The sequence below is a fragment of the Macaca nemestrina genome, chromosome 10 (genome assembly GCF_043159975.1).
Source record: "Macaca nemestrina isolate mMacNem1 chromosome 10, mMacNem.hap1, whole genome shotgun sequence".
In the NCBI taxonomy this organism is placed as follows: domain Eukaryota; kingdom Metazoa; phylum Chordata; class Mammalia; order Primates; family Cercopithecidae; genus Macaca; species Macaca nemestrina.
The window spans coordinates 143,206,903-143,228,565 of record NC_092134.1 but is presented as its reverse complement, the minus strand read 5'-3'; the positions used below and the strand labels follow the sequence as shown (position 1 = coordinate 143,228,565).

The 21,663-nt window shown below is 55.7% G+C and overlaps 1 protein-coding gene across 10 annotated transcripts in view; it reads left to right on the top strand.

Moving 5' to 3' along the window:
* The window catches only part of LOC105463799 (IQ motif and Sec7 domain ArfGEF 3), a 113,247-nt gene that overhangs the window by 54,440 nt on the left and 37,144 nt on the right, over positions 1–21,663 (top strand). For all 10 annotated transcript variants that reach the window (XM_011711103.3, XM_011711104.3, XM_071072400.1 and 7 more), the window contains exons 3-5: positions 3,612–3,891; positions 17,116–18,209; positions 19,954–20,115. In XM_011711103.3, the coding sequence (XP_011709405.2) occupies positions 3,612–3,891; positions 17,116–18,209; positions 19,954–20,115 (1,536 nt within the window). The remainder of the gene's footprint in view (positions 1–3,611; positions 3,892–17,115; positions 18,210–19,953; positions 20,116–21,663) is intronic.

The window sequence follows — 21,663 nt, the reverse complement described above, 5'->3', positions numbered from 1 at the left end:
TGCCCAAAGCCACAGAGCTAGTTGGAGGCATTGTGTGTGGGAGTGTGTGTGTGTACATGAGTGTATGTGAGAGAGAGAGAGTGTGTGTGTGAGAGGGGTGGCCCGTGAACAAAGGCCCACAACAAGGCTATTTTTTAAAATTTGTTTTAACACAAGTGGTGTATTTGGGACAAGGTGACCCCAGGAAGGGGCTGTAGAGGAGTGGAGAAATGAAACACAGCAGCGAATGAAGCCATGGCCGGGTTCATTAATGATCAAGTTACTGCTTTGGGCCACTGGGGCTCGATCCCACTGGGGACTCAGGGAGATGGTATAGGGTGTGCCTTAGAGCTGTCCCATGCAAGGGACAGGGAAGCTGGAATATTTACACAGCAGCCCCATTGTCATTGGCCGAGTGCTGCCATCAGGGGACGTCGGCGCCCCAGCACCTCTTGCCAAGCACATTCCAGCAATCAAAGAAAGCCAAGGGCTGGTATTAAAGGCGTCTAGACCCTTGAGTAGCCACCAGTTCCCTAAAGAGTCTTGAAAACCCTTTAGGGTAGAGAGATCCTGGGCATCAGTGCCAAGGACAATCTGGAGGAAAGATGAGTACACCTGTAGGCTGCCTGCCGGCCCTGGACAAGGCTGTGCCGTGGTGGGAAGCGGCTCTTTCCACGTGCTCTGGGGAAGAGATGGCAGGTAATACAGCAAGAGGGATTGAAGTTAGAGCTTAAAAAGAACTTCCCGGCCGGGTGCGGTGGCTCAAGCCTGTAATCCCAGCACTTTGGGAGGCCGAGACGGGCGGATCACGAGGTCAGGAGATCGAGACCATCCTGGCTAACATGGTGAAACCCCGTCTCTACTAAAAAAATACAAAGGCCGGGCGCGGTGGCTCACGCCTGTAATCCCAGCACTTTGGGAGGCCGAGGCGGGCAGATCACAAGGTCAGGAGATCGAGACCACGGTGAAACCACGTCTCTACTAAAAATACAAAAAACTAGCTGGGCGCGGTGTCGGGCGCCTGTAGTCCCAGCTACTCAGGAGGCTGAGGCAGGAGAATGGCGTAAACCCGGGAGGCGGAGCTTGCAGTGAGCTGAGATCCAGCCACTGCACTCCAGCCTGGGCGACAGAGCGAGACTCCGTCTCAAAAAAAAAAAAAAAAGAACTTCCCAGTGACACTAGTGAAAAACATATCAAAGATGTCTAGAGGTTGGGCACACTGGCTCATGCCTGCAATCCCAGCACTTTGGGAGGCTGAGACGGGACAATCATTTGAGCCCAGGAGTTCAAGACTAGACTGGGTAACATAACGGGACCCTGTCTCTACAAAAAAATTTTAAAAATTAGCCCGGTATGGTGGTGCCTGTAGTCTCAGGTTCTCAGTAGGCTGAGGTGGGAGGATCGCCTGAGCCCAGGAGGTTGAGGCTGCAGTGAGCCATGGTTGAGCCACTGCAGTCCAGCCTGGGTGACGGAGTGAGACCCTGGCTCAAAAATAAATAAGTAATACTTTTTAAAAAGCTATCTGGAGCGACACTGAGCCATGCAGCTTGATTGGTGGCCACAGAAGAAATGGTGGACATAGAAACAGGCAGCAGCAGTGAAGATTTCCCATGGCCAGGGCCAGCCAGCGAGCACTCCTTTACCTGTCAGAGGTGCGGGGAGTGCTGGGAGGACAGATGGAGATTGAGAGAAGGGAGATTCTCCACCCCACCCTTGGCCGGGAGGAAGCACCGAGAGGAGCCCCTCTCTGCACCCTGAGGTCCGGTGGAAGCCGCGGGAAGAGGTCCCTCCGCTGGTGTGACTGGGCCCGTCTTTCATGGCGGCAAAGCCTTGGAAGACAAGTCCGTAGGCTGCAGCTCTCCCGCACCAGGGCCGCCCACCACCCTGGGCCCCGTTCCTCGTTTGTAAAAGTGGGGAGGGTGGGAGGCTGCATTAGATGACCTTGAGGTCCCTTCCAGTCCTGACTTCCTGTCACTGTCCACTGGAGAGGCCATCCCCGCGGCCCCTGGCTTCTGCTCAATCCACCATCAACAACGAGTGTTGACCAAGCACTCAGCATTTGCCCGGCATGAAGGGGCTGGGGGACATAATCAAATAACACATAGGCCCTGGCTTCTAGGAAGGGATAGGTGGGGAAATAAGAGTTTATTTACTGGGCCAGGCACCGTGGCTCACGCCTGTAATCCTAGCACTTTGGGAGGCCGAGGTGGGTGGATCACCTGAGGTCAGGAGTTCGAGACCAACCTGGCCCACATGGTGAAACCTTGTCTCTGCTAAAAATACAAAAAAATTAGCTGGGCGTGGTGGTGCATACCTGTAATCCCAGCTACTTGGGAGGCAGAGGCAGGAGAATCTCTTGAATCCAGGAGGAGGAGGAGGTTGCGGTGAGCCAAGATCTCACCATTGCACTCCAGCTTGGCCAACAAGAGCAAAACTCCATCTCAAAAACAACAACAAGAAAAAGAGTTTATTTACTGAGCACATACTCTGTGCTAAGCACCTGACCTCTGCTGCCTCCTTCCTTCCTCACTGTAACCCCCTAAGGTAGGAACGGACCTCCATTATACAGACAAGGGTACCAGGACTCAGAGGAAAAGCCAGTTGCCCAAAGCCACACGGTGGTAGAGCTTGGATTTGAGCCCATGTTGTTGACCACGATGACTCTCCTCCTCTGGAAAATAGACAATGACTCTCTGAGGACAGCTCCTAGTGTTCCAGGGGACAGAGCAATGAAAGCTGCAGTCATCCAGGAAGGCCTCCTAGAGGCGGTGGCTGAGCACTGGGCCTCAGGGGAGGGGCAGAACTTGGAGGCTAGTGGGGAAGGAAGCAGCCTGAGAGAACCAGCTCCACAGAGCAGGCTGGACCGTGTCTGCTCCAGGCAGCAAGGTGTCTTCTCAGAGTAGGCGGGAGGGCTGCAGCCGCGGCTCAGCCTGCTGCGGCTCCAGAGGAACAGAGGAGGGGTCAGGGAGGAGCAGAGCAGGAAGCCCCAGTCCCCACACCTGGAGCCCACCCCCCTGGAAAGGCTTATGCCCAAGCCAGGCCGGGCACCTTCCCTCCTCCAGACTCGCTTGGTCAGTCTGAAGATGAGCTTAGTGTGGATCAGCTTCCACAGCCACCTGAGCCTGTGCCCAAGGAGCCAGGCCACCGATCCGATAATTACAATAGGTAACACGTGTAGCAGTCACCATGCGCCAGGCACAGCTTCAAGAGTTGTAAGTAACGTCAGCCTTCCAGTATCCCTGTGAGGTAGGTACTGTTACTGTGCCCATTTTATGGATGGAGGAACAGGTGCAAAGAGGCTGAGTGACCTGCTCAGGGTCACACAGCTAATAAGAGGCAAAGCCCAGACGCACTGCTCTGCTGTACTGCTTCTAAGCAGAGGTTCCTGAGCCCTGGCCATAGCTGCCCCCTCCCTCTGTCTGAGATGCCTCCCCAGGTTCGGGTTCTTCTCCTTGCCCAGGGCTTGTCCCTGCCGTGATAGCCCCTCCCTAGAGGAGACTGAAAGACATCCCCTCCAGTCCTTGCCACAGCAAAGGCCAGGCCAAGTGCCTAGCTTCTCTCCCCGACCCCCACATCCACATGCACCCTGTCCCCCTCTCCCCCAACCGAGCACCGTTGCCTTTTGTTCACAGTGATGGCTCCTGCGCCCAGGCCAGTGGGGGCATGGAGGACTCCGTGGTGGCAGCGGCGGCGGTGGCAGCCGGCAGACCCAGTGCCCATGCCCCGAAGGCTCAAGCCCAGGAGCTGCAGGAGGAGGAGGAGCGGCCGGGGGCAGGGGCTGCCTCCCCAAGGGCTGGCCCCCAGCACATGGCCTCTCCCGGCCGGCAGCAGCCTGCCCTGGCGACCGCGCTGTGCTCCCACACCCCTGCCGCCTCCGATTACGAACTCTCCCTTGACCTAAAGAATAAACAGGTACCCAGGGCCTCCCAGGGGGGCGGGGAGGGTGGTGAAGGGGCCCTGTCTTTGGGGGCTGTCGAGGGTACCAGGGATGTCCCTGCTGGGCCCCCTCTGCTACAGGCACACCTCTTTTGCCACAGTTCTCCTGCATTGAAAGACCTAGTTTGCCCTTCCCTGGACCAGCCACAGGCCTCTGCCTTCTACCATGGCAGGACTCATACCCTCGCAATGCCAGGCCCTTGGGCAGCATGTCCAGGGGCTCTGCTCCTTGAACAGTGCTCAGCAAGCCTCCCCTGCCCCACAGACCACTAGGCGAGGAGCCCATTGTTCTCTGGGAAGTCCCCACCTCCACCTGCTACTGAGAGGCCATAGTCCAGTTTCCATGCCCACCCAGGGAGTTGATGCCAGGCCCCCACAGGCACACACGAGGCACAAAGACAAAGGTCTCCTGGAAGCAGACAGGATTCCCAAGATCCATCCAGACTGGGGGAGTCCAAAGCTCCCCTATTGGAGAACAAATTCCATGGAGGGGCCTGGGCCTCCATCTTCCATTCAGGAAGAGAAAGTGGCCAATTGTGGGGCCCCCATTGAACCCCCAAAAAAGATAATGCCTCAATTTGCCTTGGCAGACAAGAGTCTTGATGGAAGGGGTGTGTGTGTGTGTGTGTGTGTGTGTGTGTGTGTGTGTGCGCGCGCGCACTTCGAGAAAGGTGTGATGGCATGATACTGTTAAAGAAAGGGCTTTGAACTTGGAGATGTAGACGTGGGATCCAATCCTTGCTCTTCCTCCTGATGAACCCAGTGGCTTTGGGAGTGCCAGTTAAGCCCTCTGGGCATTGATTTCATCATCTGCAAAATTGGAATTAACTTTGAATCATTTCCAAGGCCCCTTCTGCCCCAAAATGTGAAGGTTCTAAAGAACAGTGCTTCAACCCAATAGGCAAGGTATCTTCAGAAAGGAAGCTTAGTCTCCACTAAGACTGAGTCAAGCCAAACTAACCTGCTTCCTCTCTTAGCATCGATGCCAAGCTCATGTCCTGGCTCAGGCCAGCTGTAGGCAGCACATCAGTAAGGGTTTGACCAAATCCCCCAAGATATCTATGTGCACATGCTAGGAATGCGTGGATTACTAACAATGTAGTAGGCGGGATTGTTCTCAAACCAAATTATCCAAAAAATGTCCATCAAAAAAAATCCCAGGGAGTTAAGTGGAAGTGCTGTCCAGGTCGACCATTAGACAGGGCAGCAAATTGAGGCACACAAGTTACATTCACCTGGCTGCTGATGGCATAAGGCTGAAAGAGAACAGCTGATACCTTGGCGATAGCATCACAGACTTTGTAAAAACCTCATTAGGGGCTGGGCGTGGTGGCTCACACCTGTAATCCCAGCACTTTGGGAGGCCGAGGCGGGGGGATCACGAGGTCAGGAGTTTGAGACCAGCCTGACCGACATGGTGAAACCCCGTCTCTACTAAAAATACAAACATTAGCCAGGCATGGTGGAGGGCGCCTGTAATCCCAGTTACTCGGGAGGCTGAGGCAGGAGAATTGCTTGAATCCGGGAGGAGGAGGTTGCAGTGAGCTGAGATTGCACCACAGCACTCCAGCCTGGTGACAGAGCGAGACCCTGTCTCAAAAAAACAAAACAAAACGAAAAACATCTCATCAGGACAGAAAGATGGTTTTAATGAAAAAAAAAAAGTCAGATGAAATGTGGAAAAATCTAAAATTCTGCTCCTAGCTTCGGAAAGCCCATAGCACATATAAGAACGTATAAGACATTCAGGCTCCAGCCTGAGAGACAGACCTTAGGGTTTCAGGTGCCTGGAAGCTCAATCAGGAGCAGGGGAAGCAGCTGCCGGAGCAGGGAGGGCCCGTTTCACACTTCACAGGAGGCCCACACTGCCCGGCAGAAGGGAGTGCTGCACCCGCGGCAGCCCCGCGTCGCTGATGGTCAGGACCCTTGAGATCCGCGCTTGGTGCTGGAGGCTGCATTTAAGGGAGGAAACAAGAACCCTGAGGTTCCTGATGAGCAGGAGGATGGGCTGGGATTATGTGGAGAGATCGCAGACAGGAAAACAAGTTTTAGATATAGAAGGGCTGCATGTGAAAAATGATTTGATGCATTTTCTATCATTCCAGCCAAAAACAGTGGCACCAGTATATGAAGGCTATAGGAGGCGGAGATTTTAACTTAATTAACAAATAAACTGTTAAAAATGTGGAATGCCCTGCCTGTGAGGTAGGGAGTTCTCTGTCTCTGGGAGTGCCCAGGCGGGGCTGGGTAACCATCCATCTGTGACGTATAGTGTGATCTGGGGGCCACTTGGCCAGATGAGGGGTCCTCTGCTTCTTGAGGTCAGAGACCATCTCTTATCCATTTTGACACCTCCCCAGCATCCAGCAGAGTGTGCTGGACACAGTAAGAGCTCACTGGGTGAGGTTTTTGTTTGTTTGTTTGTTTTGTTTTGAGATGGAGTTTTGCTCTTGTTGCCCAGGCTGGAGTGCAGTGGCACAATCTCGGCTCACTGCAATCTCCCCCTCCCGCGTTTAAGCAATTCTCCTGCCTCAGCCTCCCGAGTAGCTGGGATTACAGGCATCCACCACCACACCCAGCTAGTTTTGTATTTTTAGTAGAGACGGAGTCTCTCCATGTTGGCCAGGCTGGTCTCGAACTCCTGACCTCAGGTGATCCACCCGCCTCGGCCTCCCAAAGTGCTGGGATTACAGGCGTGAGCCACTGCGCCTGGGCTGGGTGAGTATTTTTTAAAAATAATGATGCTGTGCAAAGCAACAAGGGAATGGGGTACCAAGAAACAAAAAATAATGCTCGTGCCTGCCCCCAAAAGAGATTACAGTTCCACTTAAGGAGTGTCCAGTCAATAACACCAGAAAAAACGTGTGTATTGGTTTGGGCAGGTGAGTTAGTTTGGTTTTGACTGACTGGGTGCCGTATCGGGGTTGGTGCGGGATTCTGGTTGGTACTGTGGGCTTTTTCTATGGGGGCATAATTCTAATAGATGGCTTCTGTATGTTGGCCAGATTGAGTCAGGTGAGGTGAGGAGTGGCAGTGGGTGCAGCGGGGCCCTCTGCTGAATGAGTCCAGCCTGGGAGAATAGCTTGGTTCCCCTGACCTGTGTATCCCTTTAGACCAAGTGTAGGCTGGGGGTTGGGGGAAGGGGACAAGTAAGGCTTGAGGAGGCTAGAGCAAGGTTCTTGGAAACATGGCACCATTTATAGGAGACTGAACTCTACTCCTCTCTCTTCTGCCATGAGATGTATGGCCTTGAGCGAGTTGCTTGACTTCTCTGGCCTCCGCTGCCTCCTATCTCTGGGACTTCACAGGCTCTTTCCTTGGCCTCAATCTCTGAAGCTTCCACACCCCTGCACTTAGCCTTCTCTTGCTTTAGGACTTGCTTTAGGTACCTCTTCCTCCTCTCAGGCAGCTTTCCCTGCCTCCCAAGCCTGCACTGGCTGCCCCTCTCAGTGATCCCACAGTACCCAGGTGTCCCCTGTCACAGCCCTTCAGCCGTGTGTCAGCATTTCCTGTTTGCTTGACCCCCTCCTGAAGGCAGGTGCATGACTTGGTCCTCAGTATATTCTCAGTGCTTAATGCAGTGCCTGGCGAAGAAGCTGCTGGAAGGATGAGAAAGGGAAAATGGTCACTAGGTGACATAAAGGGGGATGGGTATACAGCCTGGGGCCCGGAACCGACTGCCTTAGGTCTCTTTGAGACCTAGGACTTGGTATCCCAACCCAGTGATTCCGCCAGCCACCCCGAATCCTGGGTTCCATGGCCTGGGAGGAGTGCTGGACACTCTTAGCTCCCCAGCCCGCCGACCCGCCAAGCCTCCTGTGTCAGCCAGTCCAGATCCCCAGGAGTGTTTTCCTTGGCTCTTCTCCCTCCTTCACCTCTGCTCTAGCCCCAAGCCCCACTGACTCTGCCTCTTAACAGTTCCGGAATCCCACCGTCTCTTGCCTTCCCCACTGCCCCTGCCTCAGGAGGCCAGGCCACCCTTCCTCTTGCCTGCACCCCTGGCGAGACCTCCTGCGCTTCCCCTTCTTTGAGCTGTGCTCCTTCCAACCTCACCTCCACAATGCAGCTGAGTCATCTTCCTAAAGTGCACCTCTGACCGCGGTGATCCCTGGGAGAGCCTCTGATGGCTCCCCCTGGTGTGCAGGACAGAGGTCTCTCCACGCTCCCTGCCACAGTCCCAGCCCCACGGGGGCTCCAGCCGTTCTTATTTGCTGTCCTGATTCTCAAGCCACCCTCACCTCTGGGCGTTTGTGTGGTTTTTGTTTCCTCTCCTGGCGACACTCCTCGCCTGTCCCTGACCCCGTCTGCTGCACCTGGGAGATTTCCGCTCGTACTTCAGGTTGCAGCCGAGGCAGGTGCTTTTACCCATTGCCTGTTGCCGCCTCTGTGCTGTCTGGGAGTGGGAGCTGTTCTGCTTAACAGCGTGGACCGTGTTCTCAGGGCTGTGTGGAGTTGAGCAGGTGGTGCCCGGGACACCTCCAGGGTGCTGCATAGCCCACAGGAAGAGCCGGTGCTCCTGGAGCTGTGCCCTGGGAACTGCCCTGTCCTTGCCCACCTTTGCTGCCCTGCACCTTGCACAGTCTTGGGCACCTAGGAAATGCTCACCAGGGAAGGAACATAGGAATGAAGGCACAAGCAAGTGAATGACCGAACGAGGCCTGCGCTCCAGCTTCCTGGCCCCTTCCCCAGCACCTGTCACAAGTCACACAGCAAGACGGTCCTCCTGCCAGCTCTTCTCCTCTGCTCCCTCTGCCTTCGACCCTCTCACCCCACGCCAGCAGTCCTGGGCGATACAACCCAGGGCGGGCCAAGGGTGAGCATGCAGGTTCCTTTGGGGATCCCTTTAGGAAGGTGGCTGCGGCCAGGACATAGAGGGCCTAGGTGTGATTTTGAAGTTCCTCCAAGCCCTCGAGGGAGTTTGTATCCTGTTGCGGAATGACTGGAGCCCTGCTTGGCCGTCTGAATGGCGGAGCCCCCTGGGCTGTCCACGCCGGAGGCTGTGGAGCTGTGGTCAGTAGCATCTGGACCCTGCTCCTCGAGCCAGGTCCTGGACGGAAACCATGTTCTGCTGGAGAGCAGCCCCTCCCCACAGATCCCCAAACCCCAAGCCTCAGGGTCCAGCCTCACTGTGGGGCACCTCTGCAGAAGATGTGGTGGCTGTTTCTGAGTCACTTTCCCTCTTTGCACCTTGGTTTCCTCATGTGTGAACCAAGGGTTGTACCAGAGTGCCTCCTGGCCCCTTCCCACGCTGAAGGTGAGATTTCTACCATGGGCACAGAGGGCACCGGGGCACCGGCCTACAGAGGACAGTGGTGAGGACGGGGCACTCCAGGGGTTGTTCCTCTCCCCAGTTCATTCAGTTTGGGGAACTGCACTGCACAGCCGCTCCGTCCCAGGCCCTGTGCTAGGCCCGAAGACACTACGATGCAAAAGATACAGGCCTAGTCATCAGGGCGCCCACAGCCCAGGGGTGGCCGGACACAGGCCGGTGGTGGGTGGATACAGCCCCGGTGGCGGACGGGCGGACGCAGGCCCGGTGATGGGCGGACACAGAGGCCGGTGATGGGTGGACACAGAGGCCGGTGGTGGGCGGATGCAGGCCAGGGGCGGGCGGACGCAGGCCGGTGGTGGGCGGACGCAGCCCGGGTGGTGGGCGGACACAGGCCCGGTGGTAGGCGGACGCAGGCCCGGTGATGGGCGGACACAGAGGCCGGTGATGGGCGGACGCAGGCCCGGTGATGGGCGGACACAGAGGCTGGTGATGGGCGGACGCAGGCCGGTGGTGGGCGGACGCAGCCCCGGTGGTGGGCGGACACAGGCCAGTGGTGGGCGGACGCAGACCCGGTGGCGGGCAGACACAGGCTGGTGGCGGGCGGATACAGGCCCAGCACCAGTGGTACTGCCTGAGCTGTAGCTCTGTGTCCGGTGAGCTGTAGCTCTGTGTCAGGCCCAGGCTAACAGTTGCCATGTGTTACCTCCCCAGGTCTGCACAGTGTCCCCGTGAAGTTGGCACCATTACTGTCCCATTTCTGGAATGGGAAGATTAAGGCTGAGTGATGTTAAGTAACTTGCCCAAGGACACAGCCCTAGGAAGTAATGCAGCCACGACACGGACTCCACAGCCCATGGTTTTGACCCAGTACCGTCCACCATCTCTTGGCATCACAGTGAGGAACAGGCCCCGTGGAAGTGGCACACAGGGTCTGTGGAGCATGAGGAGGGCAGGCAGCCCAGCCTGGGTTCAGAGCCAGCTCCTGGGGCAGCTCCACTGGAGAGTCTCGTGACGTCACTGCTAGCTGAGCCATAGCGCGTCCCCCATGCCCACCTGGCTGCCCACTCCCAGGCAGGCCTCGATGCCCTGCGTGTCAAGCACTTGCTGTATTCCAGACAGCAGGCGGGGAGGAGGGCACACAGAGCGGGCGTGAGTCCCCTGCCTTGCAGGAGGCCACAGCCCTGCCCAGCACAGACCCGAGGCTCCTGTGGGCCTCTCTGAACACCCCCAAAGCGCCAGCCGCCCCAAGCTCTCTGCTCCTCAGCCTCACACCCGGGCTCGCCTGGCCAAGTTCTGGAGGCTTACAACAGGCTGTGCTTTCATGGTCTCAACTGGGGAGTCTTGGATGGGAGCAAACCCTCGCTCACATTTGGAGCCCCCCACACCTGGCCCGTGCTCCTCAGCACTGTGCCCCCCAGCTAGCGGCTCTTCCTCCCCACGCTCTGGCTTGGCCGCCATCTTTCAGCGGCCTCTTCAGGCAGAGCTGCCGCAGCAACCTGAAAAAAGGGAGCATGTTCTAATTAACACTGAGAGGCTCATTAGAGAGACGGAGGCCCCCGCGGCCCCTGCCGCTGCTGCTTCTGGCAGAAGCTGAGAAATTGCTCTCTCGGGAGGAGGCGAGGCCATCATTCCTCCTGATTTCTGGGGTTTAGAGGGAAGTGGGCAGAGCTGCTCCCTGGCCAGCGGGCTCAGAGACCCCTCCTTCCCTGGGGCTGCCTCCCTGCCACACCTCTCTCTGCTCTCTGACCTGGCCCTGGTTCAGAATGGGACTGGGGTAGATGGGAGGGCCTGGCTGTCGTGAATGGAGCTGACCTAGGCCATTAATGAGTCCCCAGGTCCTGCCAGGATGCCGGGGGTGGGAGGAAGGAGGGAGTCCTGGGTTCCAAGCCCAGGCCTGAACAAGAGTCCGGATTTTGATTTCCCTGGGGTCACAGGAGAGAATTCAGTTTAGTTCTTGTCTGCAAACAGCCTCAACCACAGGCCTGGCACAGCACTGGGCACAAGGGATGCAGAGACAGCTGTCTTGCCTGTGATGGACAGTCCGCGGTGAGAGCTCTGAGCAGGGGGTGGCACTGAGCATTGAGGGTGGGGAGGAAGGTGTAGGGACAGTGCAGGTTGTGGGTGTAGCAGGCCCAAGTCTGGGATCAGTGGGGGTTGGTTGTTAAATGGGTTAGGACACATGATGGTGAGCCCAGAACTGAATTCCAGTGTTACTCAGGGAGCAGTTGCTCCATGCCGGTTAAGGTGCTGGGTGCTGGACAGGATGACTAAGACATATTTGATGCCATGAATAACTTATGCTCTGTTGGAGCCTGGGGGAGGGAAAGGGAGGGAAGGATGGGTTGGAGAAATGCCACAAAGATTAGTGTCGAAGACTGAGTGCCAAAGAGAAGTTGAGGCCCGAGGCAGGGAGACCCCATCTGTTCGGGGCATTGAGAGGGCTGCACGGAGGAGGCACATTTGAGATAGGTCTCGAAAAAGAGGACATTTCTACCTGGACGAAAGGGGAGGCTGGGAGTTGAGGTTGGGGAGAGCATTGCAGGCTGGGAGAGAACGCAGATGAGTGCCCAAGACTCGTGGGGGCAGCCGGGGAGAGCAGGCAGGAGCTGCTGAGCAATGTGGACTTTGTGGCCCTGCCAGATTGTTAGGGCTGGAAAACCAGGAAGAAGCGTTTGTATCTGTTTGGGGCAATGGTTGTCAAACAGAGAAGCCTGTGTTGCTGCTGTCTGAGAGCCTGGGTCTGGTTCTGCAGTGTGAGGTGATGGTGGGAGTAAGAAGGACACAGAGATAGTAAAGGATGCTACGGACATCGTCCAAGTGGGAAGACAGAGAGCCCTATGTGGTGACATTCTGGAAGGAAGATGGGTGATTGCAAAAGGTCTAGGGGTGGGGGCCCAGGAGCTACAGTTGGCTGACAGACACAGTGGACAGGACAAACAAAAACCCCAGGACAAGGCGAGTTTCCCAGGCTGGGTGCTGGTCAGGCCAATAAGGAAGTCAACAAGAGCTGGTTTGGGTGAGGTAGGGAAAACAGTCTAGATGGACAGAGGATCCACAGGCTGTTGGAAATGTGAGTCTAGGATCAAGGCTAGGAATGGAGACTTGAGAGTCGTTCCCATCATTATCACTGTCACCATGAAGCAGTTAGCACTTAGTAAGCTGCTGCTCTGTGCTGGGTGCTACATGAAATAATTTCATCCTCACGAGAAGATACAGGGTCAGCAAGATAAGCCCTACTTAATAGATATGAAAACTGAAAGTCAAAGATGTTAAATTCATCCAAGGCCAATCAGCAGGGATCTGGGGCTGGCCATTCCCCTTATTTGCCACTTGGCTCACCGGCCCATCAAAGTAGAGTGAAGTTAAGAGAAAGCACTGGGTCCTCAGAGGGAAGGCAGACAGGGCTGAGAAGGTGTCAACCTGGGGAGCCTGTTTAGAGTGACCCGGAAGGCTCTGCCTGACACAGCTCTCCTCTTAATTCATTGTTAATTATCACCTGTCGCGGGCTCCTCTGATGATGTCCAACACAGAAGCTATGGACAATGTCCAGAGCGTACGAGGAAAATTAAAACGTGTGTGGAGACTGGCAGCGGCACCCATGTGACTCGTAACCAGCGCACGTAGGGGTTCTGTGGCCAGAATACAGGATTAAGGGGTTGTGGGGAGACAGGACAACCAGGGTAGACTGAGTAATAAGCACTGGGGAGAGCTGCAGAAAGAAGCGGGGAGGGAGGCTGAGGAGGCCCTTGGGCTGAGTGACAAGCCCCATATCTGCCTCTTCCCTGCGGATGGGCCTTGGATGAGTTTAACATGTTTTGCCCTTGACTGAGACGGGAGGCAGCAGGAGCCAGAGCACAGGGCTCAGGGCAGGGTTGGGTCAGTATCTGGCATTTGCTCCTGGAGTGAGGCAGAGGCTAGTGTTCCTAGAGGTTCAGTGGAAAATAGGAATAAAGGGAATAGGCTAGTGCCCCAGAGGCAGTGGAGTCAGCAGAGTTACGTTGTAGCCTGGGGAGATCTGGAAAGATCTGTGGCCAGGTGCAAAGCTGCAGATAGAAGGAAGGAAATAGGAGTAAAAAGAGCACCTGTGGGGTGAGCTGAACACACAAAGGAGGCAGGAGGGGGAGAGCATCTGCTGTGGGTCAGATTAGGAAGGTTTTTGAGAGTCACAAATATAACTTTGGAATTAATTTGTCCAATACATACTCATTGAAGACCTACTATGTGCTGGGCACTGTCCAAGCGTTGGAGGAGACAGCAGTGACCATGGAGGGCAAAATCTGCCCTCGTGGGGCTTGATGTCTAGTGGAGGATGTGATGGGACAGATTCAAGAATGTAAAATCTGGTTTTCTTTCCTGCTCGGGTGAAGTATAGACATCGCCCAGTAGTAGACGGAGTCTCCTAGGGTTATATCAGCTAGTCTTCTGCCTTCAAGCAGGATGACACCATGCCAAGGGCCCGGACCCCATCACCGTTTTGGGAGCATCTCGAGCAATGGATTTCATACCTTCCCTGTGTTGCCAATAGTATCTCGTGCTACAGAAGAATGTTCTTGGGCCTGGGGTTTCCCTAGAAGTACAAATAGGCCAGATGAGAAAGAAATGTGAAATCTGGCTGGGTGCAGCGGCTCACACCTGTAATCCCAGCACTTTGGGAGGCCGAGGCGGGCGGATCACCCAGGCGCCAGGAGTTCAAGACCAGCCTGGCCAGCATGGCAGAACCCCGTGTCTACTAAAAAAAAAATAGAAAAGTTAGCCAGGCACAGTGGCGCACACCTGTAATCCCAGCTACTCTGGAGGCTGAGGCAGGAGAATCGCTTGAACCCAGGAGGCGGAGGTTATGGTGAGCTGAGATTGTGCCACTGCACTCTAGCCTGGGTGACAGAGCGGGACTCCATCTCAAAAAAAAAAGAAATGGGAAATCTGTCGGTTTCTCGTGGTGCTTGAGTAAGGTTGACAGAGATTGAGAGAAAAGGAGCCAGTTTAGTGCTCAGTCCCCTTCCTCTCTACATTTCCCCTGGGGGAGGACTTTCCTGCCTGAGCCAAAGCCAAGTCCCTATTCCAGGCCTCAGGAAATGTGTCCAAATTCAGCAGGGAGAGTGAGCCAGGCTACAGTATTTCTGCAGGGGCAGGAACAGAATGCCTCAGAGGCAAGTGTCTGTGTCTCTTATGGGCGCCTGAGGTCATACCTGGTAAAGATCAAGTGGGCAGCTGTCCAGTTCATACCGTGGGCAGAATTCTAAGATGGCCCTCAAGTCCCCTTCACACCAGTGTACACATCCTCTATAATCCCCTTCCGTTGAGTATGGGCAGGATGAGCGAATGTGATGGGACATCACTCTGATGATTAGGTTGCCATTTGGTTGCTTTTGAGTTAATAAAAAGAAACGTCATCCAGGGTGGGTCTGAGCTAGTCAGGTCCGCCCTATAAATGAAGCTGAGGCCCCAGACAGACACTGTCCTGTTGGCCTTGAAGGACTGAGCTATCCGGTGATGAAAAAGGCCACGTGCCAGGGGACAGCAGGCAACCTCTGGTGACTGAGGGCCTAAGTCCTGTGATTACAGGAGCTGAACTGTGCCAACAAGAGTGAGCTCAAAGGAGGACCCCACACCTTAGATGATATTGCAGCCCTGAGTGCTATCTTGGTTTCAGCCTGGTGAGATCCTGAGCAGATAACCCAGATGAGCCGTGCCCAGACTAGATTCACAGAGCGACATGAGAAATAAACAGGCACTGCTTCAAGTGGCTGGATGTGTGGTAATGTGCTGCACAGCAGTAGATGAGGAATACCCTTGGTGTGGTTTAGAGCACCTTGAAGACCCCTCCAATAGGGGGATTGTGATAGCACTGGGAGCTTCCTCCTGCTCAGGGCCTTGTCCCTTATGGAATGCAAGTAGCTTTGAGAGAAGCCATGTAGGAAGCCTTAGTCGCAATTTACACCTGAATCTGCATGAGTTCCAACTGTCTCCGAGGGTAGAGTTGGATGCTGGGGGAGACGGAATGATGTCCCCAGGTTTGGGAATGGGGAAGGCACTGAATGGCCAGGCTGGAAGCACTGAAGACAAGCCCTGAGGATGCTGAGGATGCCCCATTTTACCTGGGATTGCCTTTGTGGATTGGGGTTGTATCCTCAAGGTCTCTTGAGCTAAGAGGGTACCGCTGCTAGCCTGGTAGTGGGGCACCCATCACGCCCTGCAGGAAGGGAGCAGAGGGCATGGCTGGGCTGTGGGAGGCAGGCATTCATTCTGGCTGCAGCCTTTGGGGGCTCCAGGGGAGCAGGAAGCAGGTGAAGTATTGTGCTGAGGGATGAAGTGTGGGCTTTCTATCTGTACCCCTCCCGACCCACGATCCCTGGAGAACATGGGAGTGACGTCGTTGTTCTTGCCTTCAGTCGTTCATCTCAGCGCACCCATCCCGATTCTTCGTTCGGGAAGGACGCCATGTGTACCTGGCATGTCTGGTTGTGAATAGGACATAATTTCAGGGACCGGGAACACGCTCACTTCCCAAACTTCTCTGACGGCTGATCAGAGTCTAGGATGCCACCATTTAAGCCCATCACCTTCTCACAGGCCTTGTCCCTTACTGACAGGCAGAAGCCTCTGGAAGCGTGGCTCAGTCATACCTTCCCTGTCCTTTCCTGAGAAGTTTCAATAGGGAGGAAAAGTGAGAGCATAGCAACCTGAGAGGAGAAAGCCCACAGACAGGAGGACAGAGCCGAGAGGAGGTACACTGGCACCCTGACAGAAGTTTTCCTGGGATCAGATCTGCCCAGGGGAGGTGCCATGCCCCCGAGCCCGCCCCACCCGGCCCTGCCTGGTTGGACAGCTCCCACCATAAGAACAGAGGTGACTCAAATTGGGGAACTCTTGGTAATGGTGGCCTGGAGGGACCCCCCTTCTTGAGACACCGACTCAACTTTTTAGCAAAGCCACATTTACTGAGCAGCTGACTATGTCCTGGGAACACACGGATGGTCCAACCCAGATCCCAACCCTTCTGATGTTCCCAGGGAAAAAAAAACAACACAGAGACATGGCTGCTGGGGAAGAGTGGGGAAACACGAGGAACTGTGAGTGTTTTTAGCATTTCTGTTTTTCGTTGTTTATTATTTTTAAAGTGTGCACAAAAGTAGAAACAGCAGTGTTATGAACTCCCCCCAGCTATCATCCAGCTGTAACCATTTTATTAATATTTATTAATGTTAATATTGTGTCATCTAACTCTTCCACATTTTTTGACAGAATATTTTAACACATATTCAAGGTGTCACACATTTTACCCATAAATACTTCTGTGTGCGTCTCCAACATGAACTAAAAAAAAAACAGACACAAAGTCTCACTTTTTTGCCCAGGCTGGAGTGCTGTGGTACAGTCATAGCTCACTGTAACCTCCAACTCCTTGGGCTCAAGCAATCCTCCTACCTCAGCCTTCCCAGTAGCTGAAGACCACAGGCGTGCACCAGGACACCCAGTTAATTTTATTTTATGTTTGTTTGTTTGTTTGTTTTAGAGAGAGACAAGGTCTAGCTGTGTTGCCCAGCCTGGTCTCAAACTCCTAAGCTCAAACAATCTTCTCTCCTTAGCCTCCCAAAATGCTGGGACTGCAGGCCTGAGCTACTGTGCCCGTCCATGAGCATTTTGTAATACCCGCCACAGCATCAAAATCTGTCCACGATACACAGCACCTCCCTCCTGGCCCTTAGGACATTACCAGTCCCCAGAACGGACCCCTCCATCCTACACCTCTAGGAGTCTTGCCATGTGGCCGTGACATGCTAGGCGGTTCAGACTTGAGCTGCCCAGGAGCCCCCCACTGTCCATTCCTGGGCCCCACCCAAGTTTGTCCGTGTGACTCCACCACTCCTCAGAGGGGTTGACCACCTTTCCCCTCTGAGTCCTTCCTCCTCTCTGTCTTGTCCTTGCAGATTGAAATGCTAGAACACAAGTACGGGGGTCACCTGGTGTCCCGGCGCGCCGCTTGCACCATCCAAACCGCCTTCCGCCAATACCAGCTCAGCAAGAACTTTGAGAAAATCCGCAACTCGCTTCTGGAGAGCCGCCTGCCACGGCGGATCTCCCTGCGCAAGGTGCGGGCACCCACGGCCGAGAGCCTGGCGGCCGAGAAAGCGCTCATGGAGGGCTACGGCCTCATGGGGCTGCCGCTGGTGCGCGCGCCCTCCCTGCCGCCCACCTTCGCGGGCACCCTCACCGAGCTGGAGGACTCCTTCACCGAGCAGGTGCAGTCCCTGGCCAAGTCCATCGACGACGCGCTCAGCACTTGGAGCCTCAAGACCATGTGCTCCCTGCAGGAGACCGGCGCTTACCAGCTCCACCAGGCCCTGCAGGCGGCCGCGGGGCCCCCAGGCCTGGAGGGCGAGATGCGGGAGCCGGAGAGCGCAGGCCCCGGGCCGGGGGATGAGGCCGCGGAGACCCCCGGCCTGCCCCCGGGCCGCAGCGGCACCCTCATGATGGCTTTCCGGGACGTCACGGTGCAGATCGCCAGCCAGAACATATCCGTGTCCTCCGCCACGGCTCTGTCCGTGGCCAACTGCCTGGGCGCTCAGACGGCCCAGGCCACAGCGGAGCCCGCGGCGGGCAAGGCCGAGCAGGGCGGGACCCCCGGGCAGGAGGCCGCGGAAGCCCCCGCAGTGGGCCGGGGGGACGCGTCCGCGGAGGACTCATGCACAGAGGCTGGGGCTGGGGGGGCGGTGGATGAAGCCACAGCAGCCAAAGCAGAGGAGGAGGAGGAGGAGGAGGAGGAGGAGGCAGCAGACGTGGGGAAAGGGGCCGAGGCTGAGGCAGGCGACTTGGAGCAGCTGAGCAGCAGCAGCACGTCCACCAAGTCCGCCAAGTCAGGCTCGGAGGTGTCGGCCTCCGCCTCCAAGGACGCCCTGCAGGCCATGATCCTGAGCCTGCCGCGCTACCACTGCGAGAACCCCGCCAGCTGCAAGTCGCCCACGCTCTCCACCGACACCCTGCGCAAGCGACTCTACCGCATCGGCCTCAACCTGTTCAACATGTAAGTCAGCCCTGGCCCCCAGCCCGGAGTGCTGGGAGGGAGGGAAGGAGGAGGGACACCTCCCCTCCACCAGGCAGGGCACCAGGTGACTGCCCACGTCATCCCAGGGCCCTCCAGGCGCATCTGTGCCTTGCCTGATCCCTGGGGTCATGTTTAGGAAGTACGCATTTTGTTTTTAATCATTCTGAGTTTATTTTAAGAGAGATTAAAGGAAAAAAATAACACATCAAACACATGCTTTCACAACTGTTACAGTTTAAGATGAAGCTAGGGTTTGAAAAGTAAGAGAATGTAAAAGAAAAGACAGTATTAAGTAAATAACAGTCCAGGCGGCTTGAGGATTAAGCAGCAATCATTCGGGTGGAATATGAAGCCAGGGAAAACGCATTAGCTCCCAGCGTTGATGAAATGCGGGGCTGGGTGGGGGAGGCGCCGTGTAAGGAATGCGGCAGAGAGCAGGAGAGGGGAGGGCTACCAGGAAGAGAGAGTGTGAAGCAGGCAGAGGCAGAGTAGAAAGAGAACAGGGGAGAAATGACCGACTGCCATAGCTCAGAGACCCCAGTGAGACCCGGACTGGTCCTGCACGGAATGTATACAGCCAGTCCCAAGCAGAGGAAAGGAAGCACACCTGCCCCTCCCATGGAAAGTCAAGTCCATGAGGCACTCGCCTCCATCCTCCACTCGCCCCTTCATAACCCCAAGCCAAGAGCGTCTCTCTCTGGCCCTAATGCATGTTCATCCATTCGTTTGGCTGTTATTTATCGGGTGCCAGGCACTGTGACCACAGAGGGGAATAGGACACATCCGCTGGCCTCAAGAGGTCTCTATTCTAGAGGAAGTAGCCACTGTTCATAGCTCACCTTACATAAAGCATCTATAATCCTCCCAGCAGTATCTACACAGAGGTGCTACCATGCTGTTTTACAGAAAAGGAAGCCGGCTCACACCAGTACGGCGAGTTGCCCACGATGAAAGAGCTAGTACTCGGCAGACCTAGGGGAAGGCGGATCTGATGCTAAACCACCCCCACTTCCACAGTGTCACTTCTTCACGCACATGAAAACTCACACAGATACTCGTCTCCCCCAAGGCAGTAATTCTTAAACTATCCATAGCGAAGGACCAGTTTTGTTCCCCCACACCCTTCTGAAAATACATTGTGGGCTAATACTTTTGTAAAATACAATAAAAATGAGTTGCTAGAAAAACAGCCACATGCCTGCTTGTCCCGGAAATGTTGAAATGCTATGGAAGGTTCTGAGTGCTTACCTTGTGTTTCCGCACTTACCTCCTCCTGGACCTGTGAGAAACAGCTCAGGGAGGAGCATGGCTTCAAAGCTTGCAAAGGAAAGAGGGGGTGTGGCGGAGGTCCCACCTCTGTTTCTCCCACCCTCTCTCCAGGTTGGGGCATCTGCGGTGGGGACCTGCATATTGACAACAGGATATGGGTAGGGGGAAGGGCAGGCCTGGGGTAAGACCCAGGAGGCAGGGACAGGGTCCTTCTCCTCCACCTGCTCTGGAATTCACTTTGTTTGCAGACCTCCCCTGTCCTCCTCCTGGTCACACACCATCCTCTGTGTGAGGACATTCAGTGGGTGGAAGCTGTGGTGAGGGGTGCTTCCAATGGGAAACTGGATTTCCAAGGAACCTCTGGGCACTTCCATGGGTGGAAGACAGGGAGGAAAGAGTCATGGATGGCTGCAGCTCACTCTCTACTGCTTCTCCCCGCTCTCCCCACCTCCAGAAACCCGGACAAGGGCATCCAGTTCCTGATCTCCCGCGGCTTCATCCCTGATACCCCCATTGGTGTGGCCCATTTCCTCCTCCAGCGAAAGGGCCTCAGCCGCCAGATGATTGGAGAGTTCCTGGGCAACAGCAAGAAGCAGTTCAACCGCGACGTGCTGGAGTGAGTATCCCGCGCTCCGGGCTCCCCCGACTCCTTCCCACACCCCACCTGCCCGGGCTCTCTCCGTGAGCTCCCTGGTGAAATCCTCGCTCCAGTTCTAACAGCTTCCAGCTTCCAGATTGTCCACAGGAACCAGAATCCCCTCTTTAGCCCATCACCCCAGTGGGCCGGAGCCCTGTCTGCCGTCAGAGTCATTGATGGAGTTCGCTCCAGGCCCGGCTCCATTTGAGGCACCAGGGATACAGAAATGGTCCAAAGAGACAAAGAGCCCTTTCTGTGTGCCACCCTCCAGGGCAGGAGAAACCAGGAAAAGGAAGGGGCCCGTGTCAGCACTGGGGTTCATCTCTGCCTGGTGAAGAGCCCCTCGGGGTTCATCTCTGCCTGGTGAAGAGCCCCTCGGCCCCCCTCCCCCAGGACCCACCCATTCTCCAAGGTTCATTTTCATATCGCTGGAGGCAAAAATGTGAGGCAGAAAGAAGAAGGGGTTAGACTGAGGGTTTTAGAGCAAGAAAATACTACAATTCCATAAAGATAAGTCAACCAACAAAATCATGACCAAAGAAAAACTGTTTGTTTAAAACCAAAGAAAATGGTTTTAAAGTCCAGTCGCAGGGTGGGGACCCCAAGGGGGCTGCCTTTGCCCCCGCTCAGCCTTGATAGTGTGGACAGGCAAGAGTCTCTTCACACTCACACCTTGTCCAGAATGGCAGGGCAGGGCTGGCGCTCCTCTGAGGCTGAGGGGCAGGGCCTTGCAGCTACTCCTTCCCTAGGACATCGGCTCCAGCCCCTGCCATGCCCCCCTGCTCTTTCTGGCTTCCACTAGTCCCCTAGGTTGGCCTCCTTCTTGAAGGTCACCATTCTTCAGGACCCTCCCCCATTTATCTCTCCTCTTTCTCCTTGGGGACGGTCAGCAGAACTGTCTCCCTGGAGGCCCTGGGAGGAGCTCTCCCTTTCATACTGGCCCCTGGAGCAGCAAGGGCCTGCCAGAGAGGGTTTGGACGCTGAGGGAGTCACCCACCCAGTGGTCAGCACCCCTGGAGTGGGAGTTCGGAGATTTAGCTTCTATTGATGGAGCTGCCTTGGTGCCGTGTGCCCACGTGGAGAAGCCCCTGTCCTCTGGGCCTGCGTTTCCTTGCCTGCAGAGAGGTGCTGGGTTGTAAGGGCTGGACCCATTGCCCTCTGAAATCCCTGTCACGTTTCTAAATCCACTGATGTGGTGGTGATCTGACTGAGTTCAATGAGTGAGGGCTGGGATCCGCTCAGGGACCTTGAAATCCCTGCACGGCCCTCAGTTGGGCAGAACTGAGCTCCTGCCCCGACTCTTGGTGGCTTTTGACAATTTATCATCCCTCCTGGAGCTGCTGGTGGAGACCCTCTGCGGGCCTCAAAGAGGAGAGAGAGCCAATGCTAGGCAGTGTCTCCCTCTCACCTCCTTTCTCTTCTCCCTCAGGCTTCCCTTCCCCTCCCCAGCACTGCTGTGGGGGCCCATGGAGGTGATACTGGGATCCAGGATACACCTACACCCTTCCTTTTCTGTGTCCCCTAGTC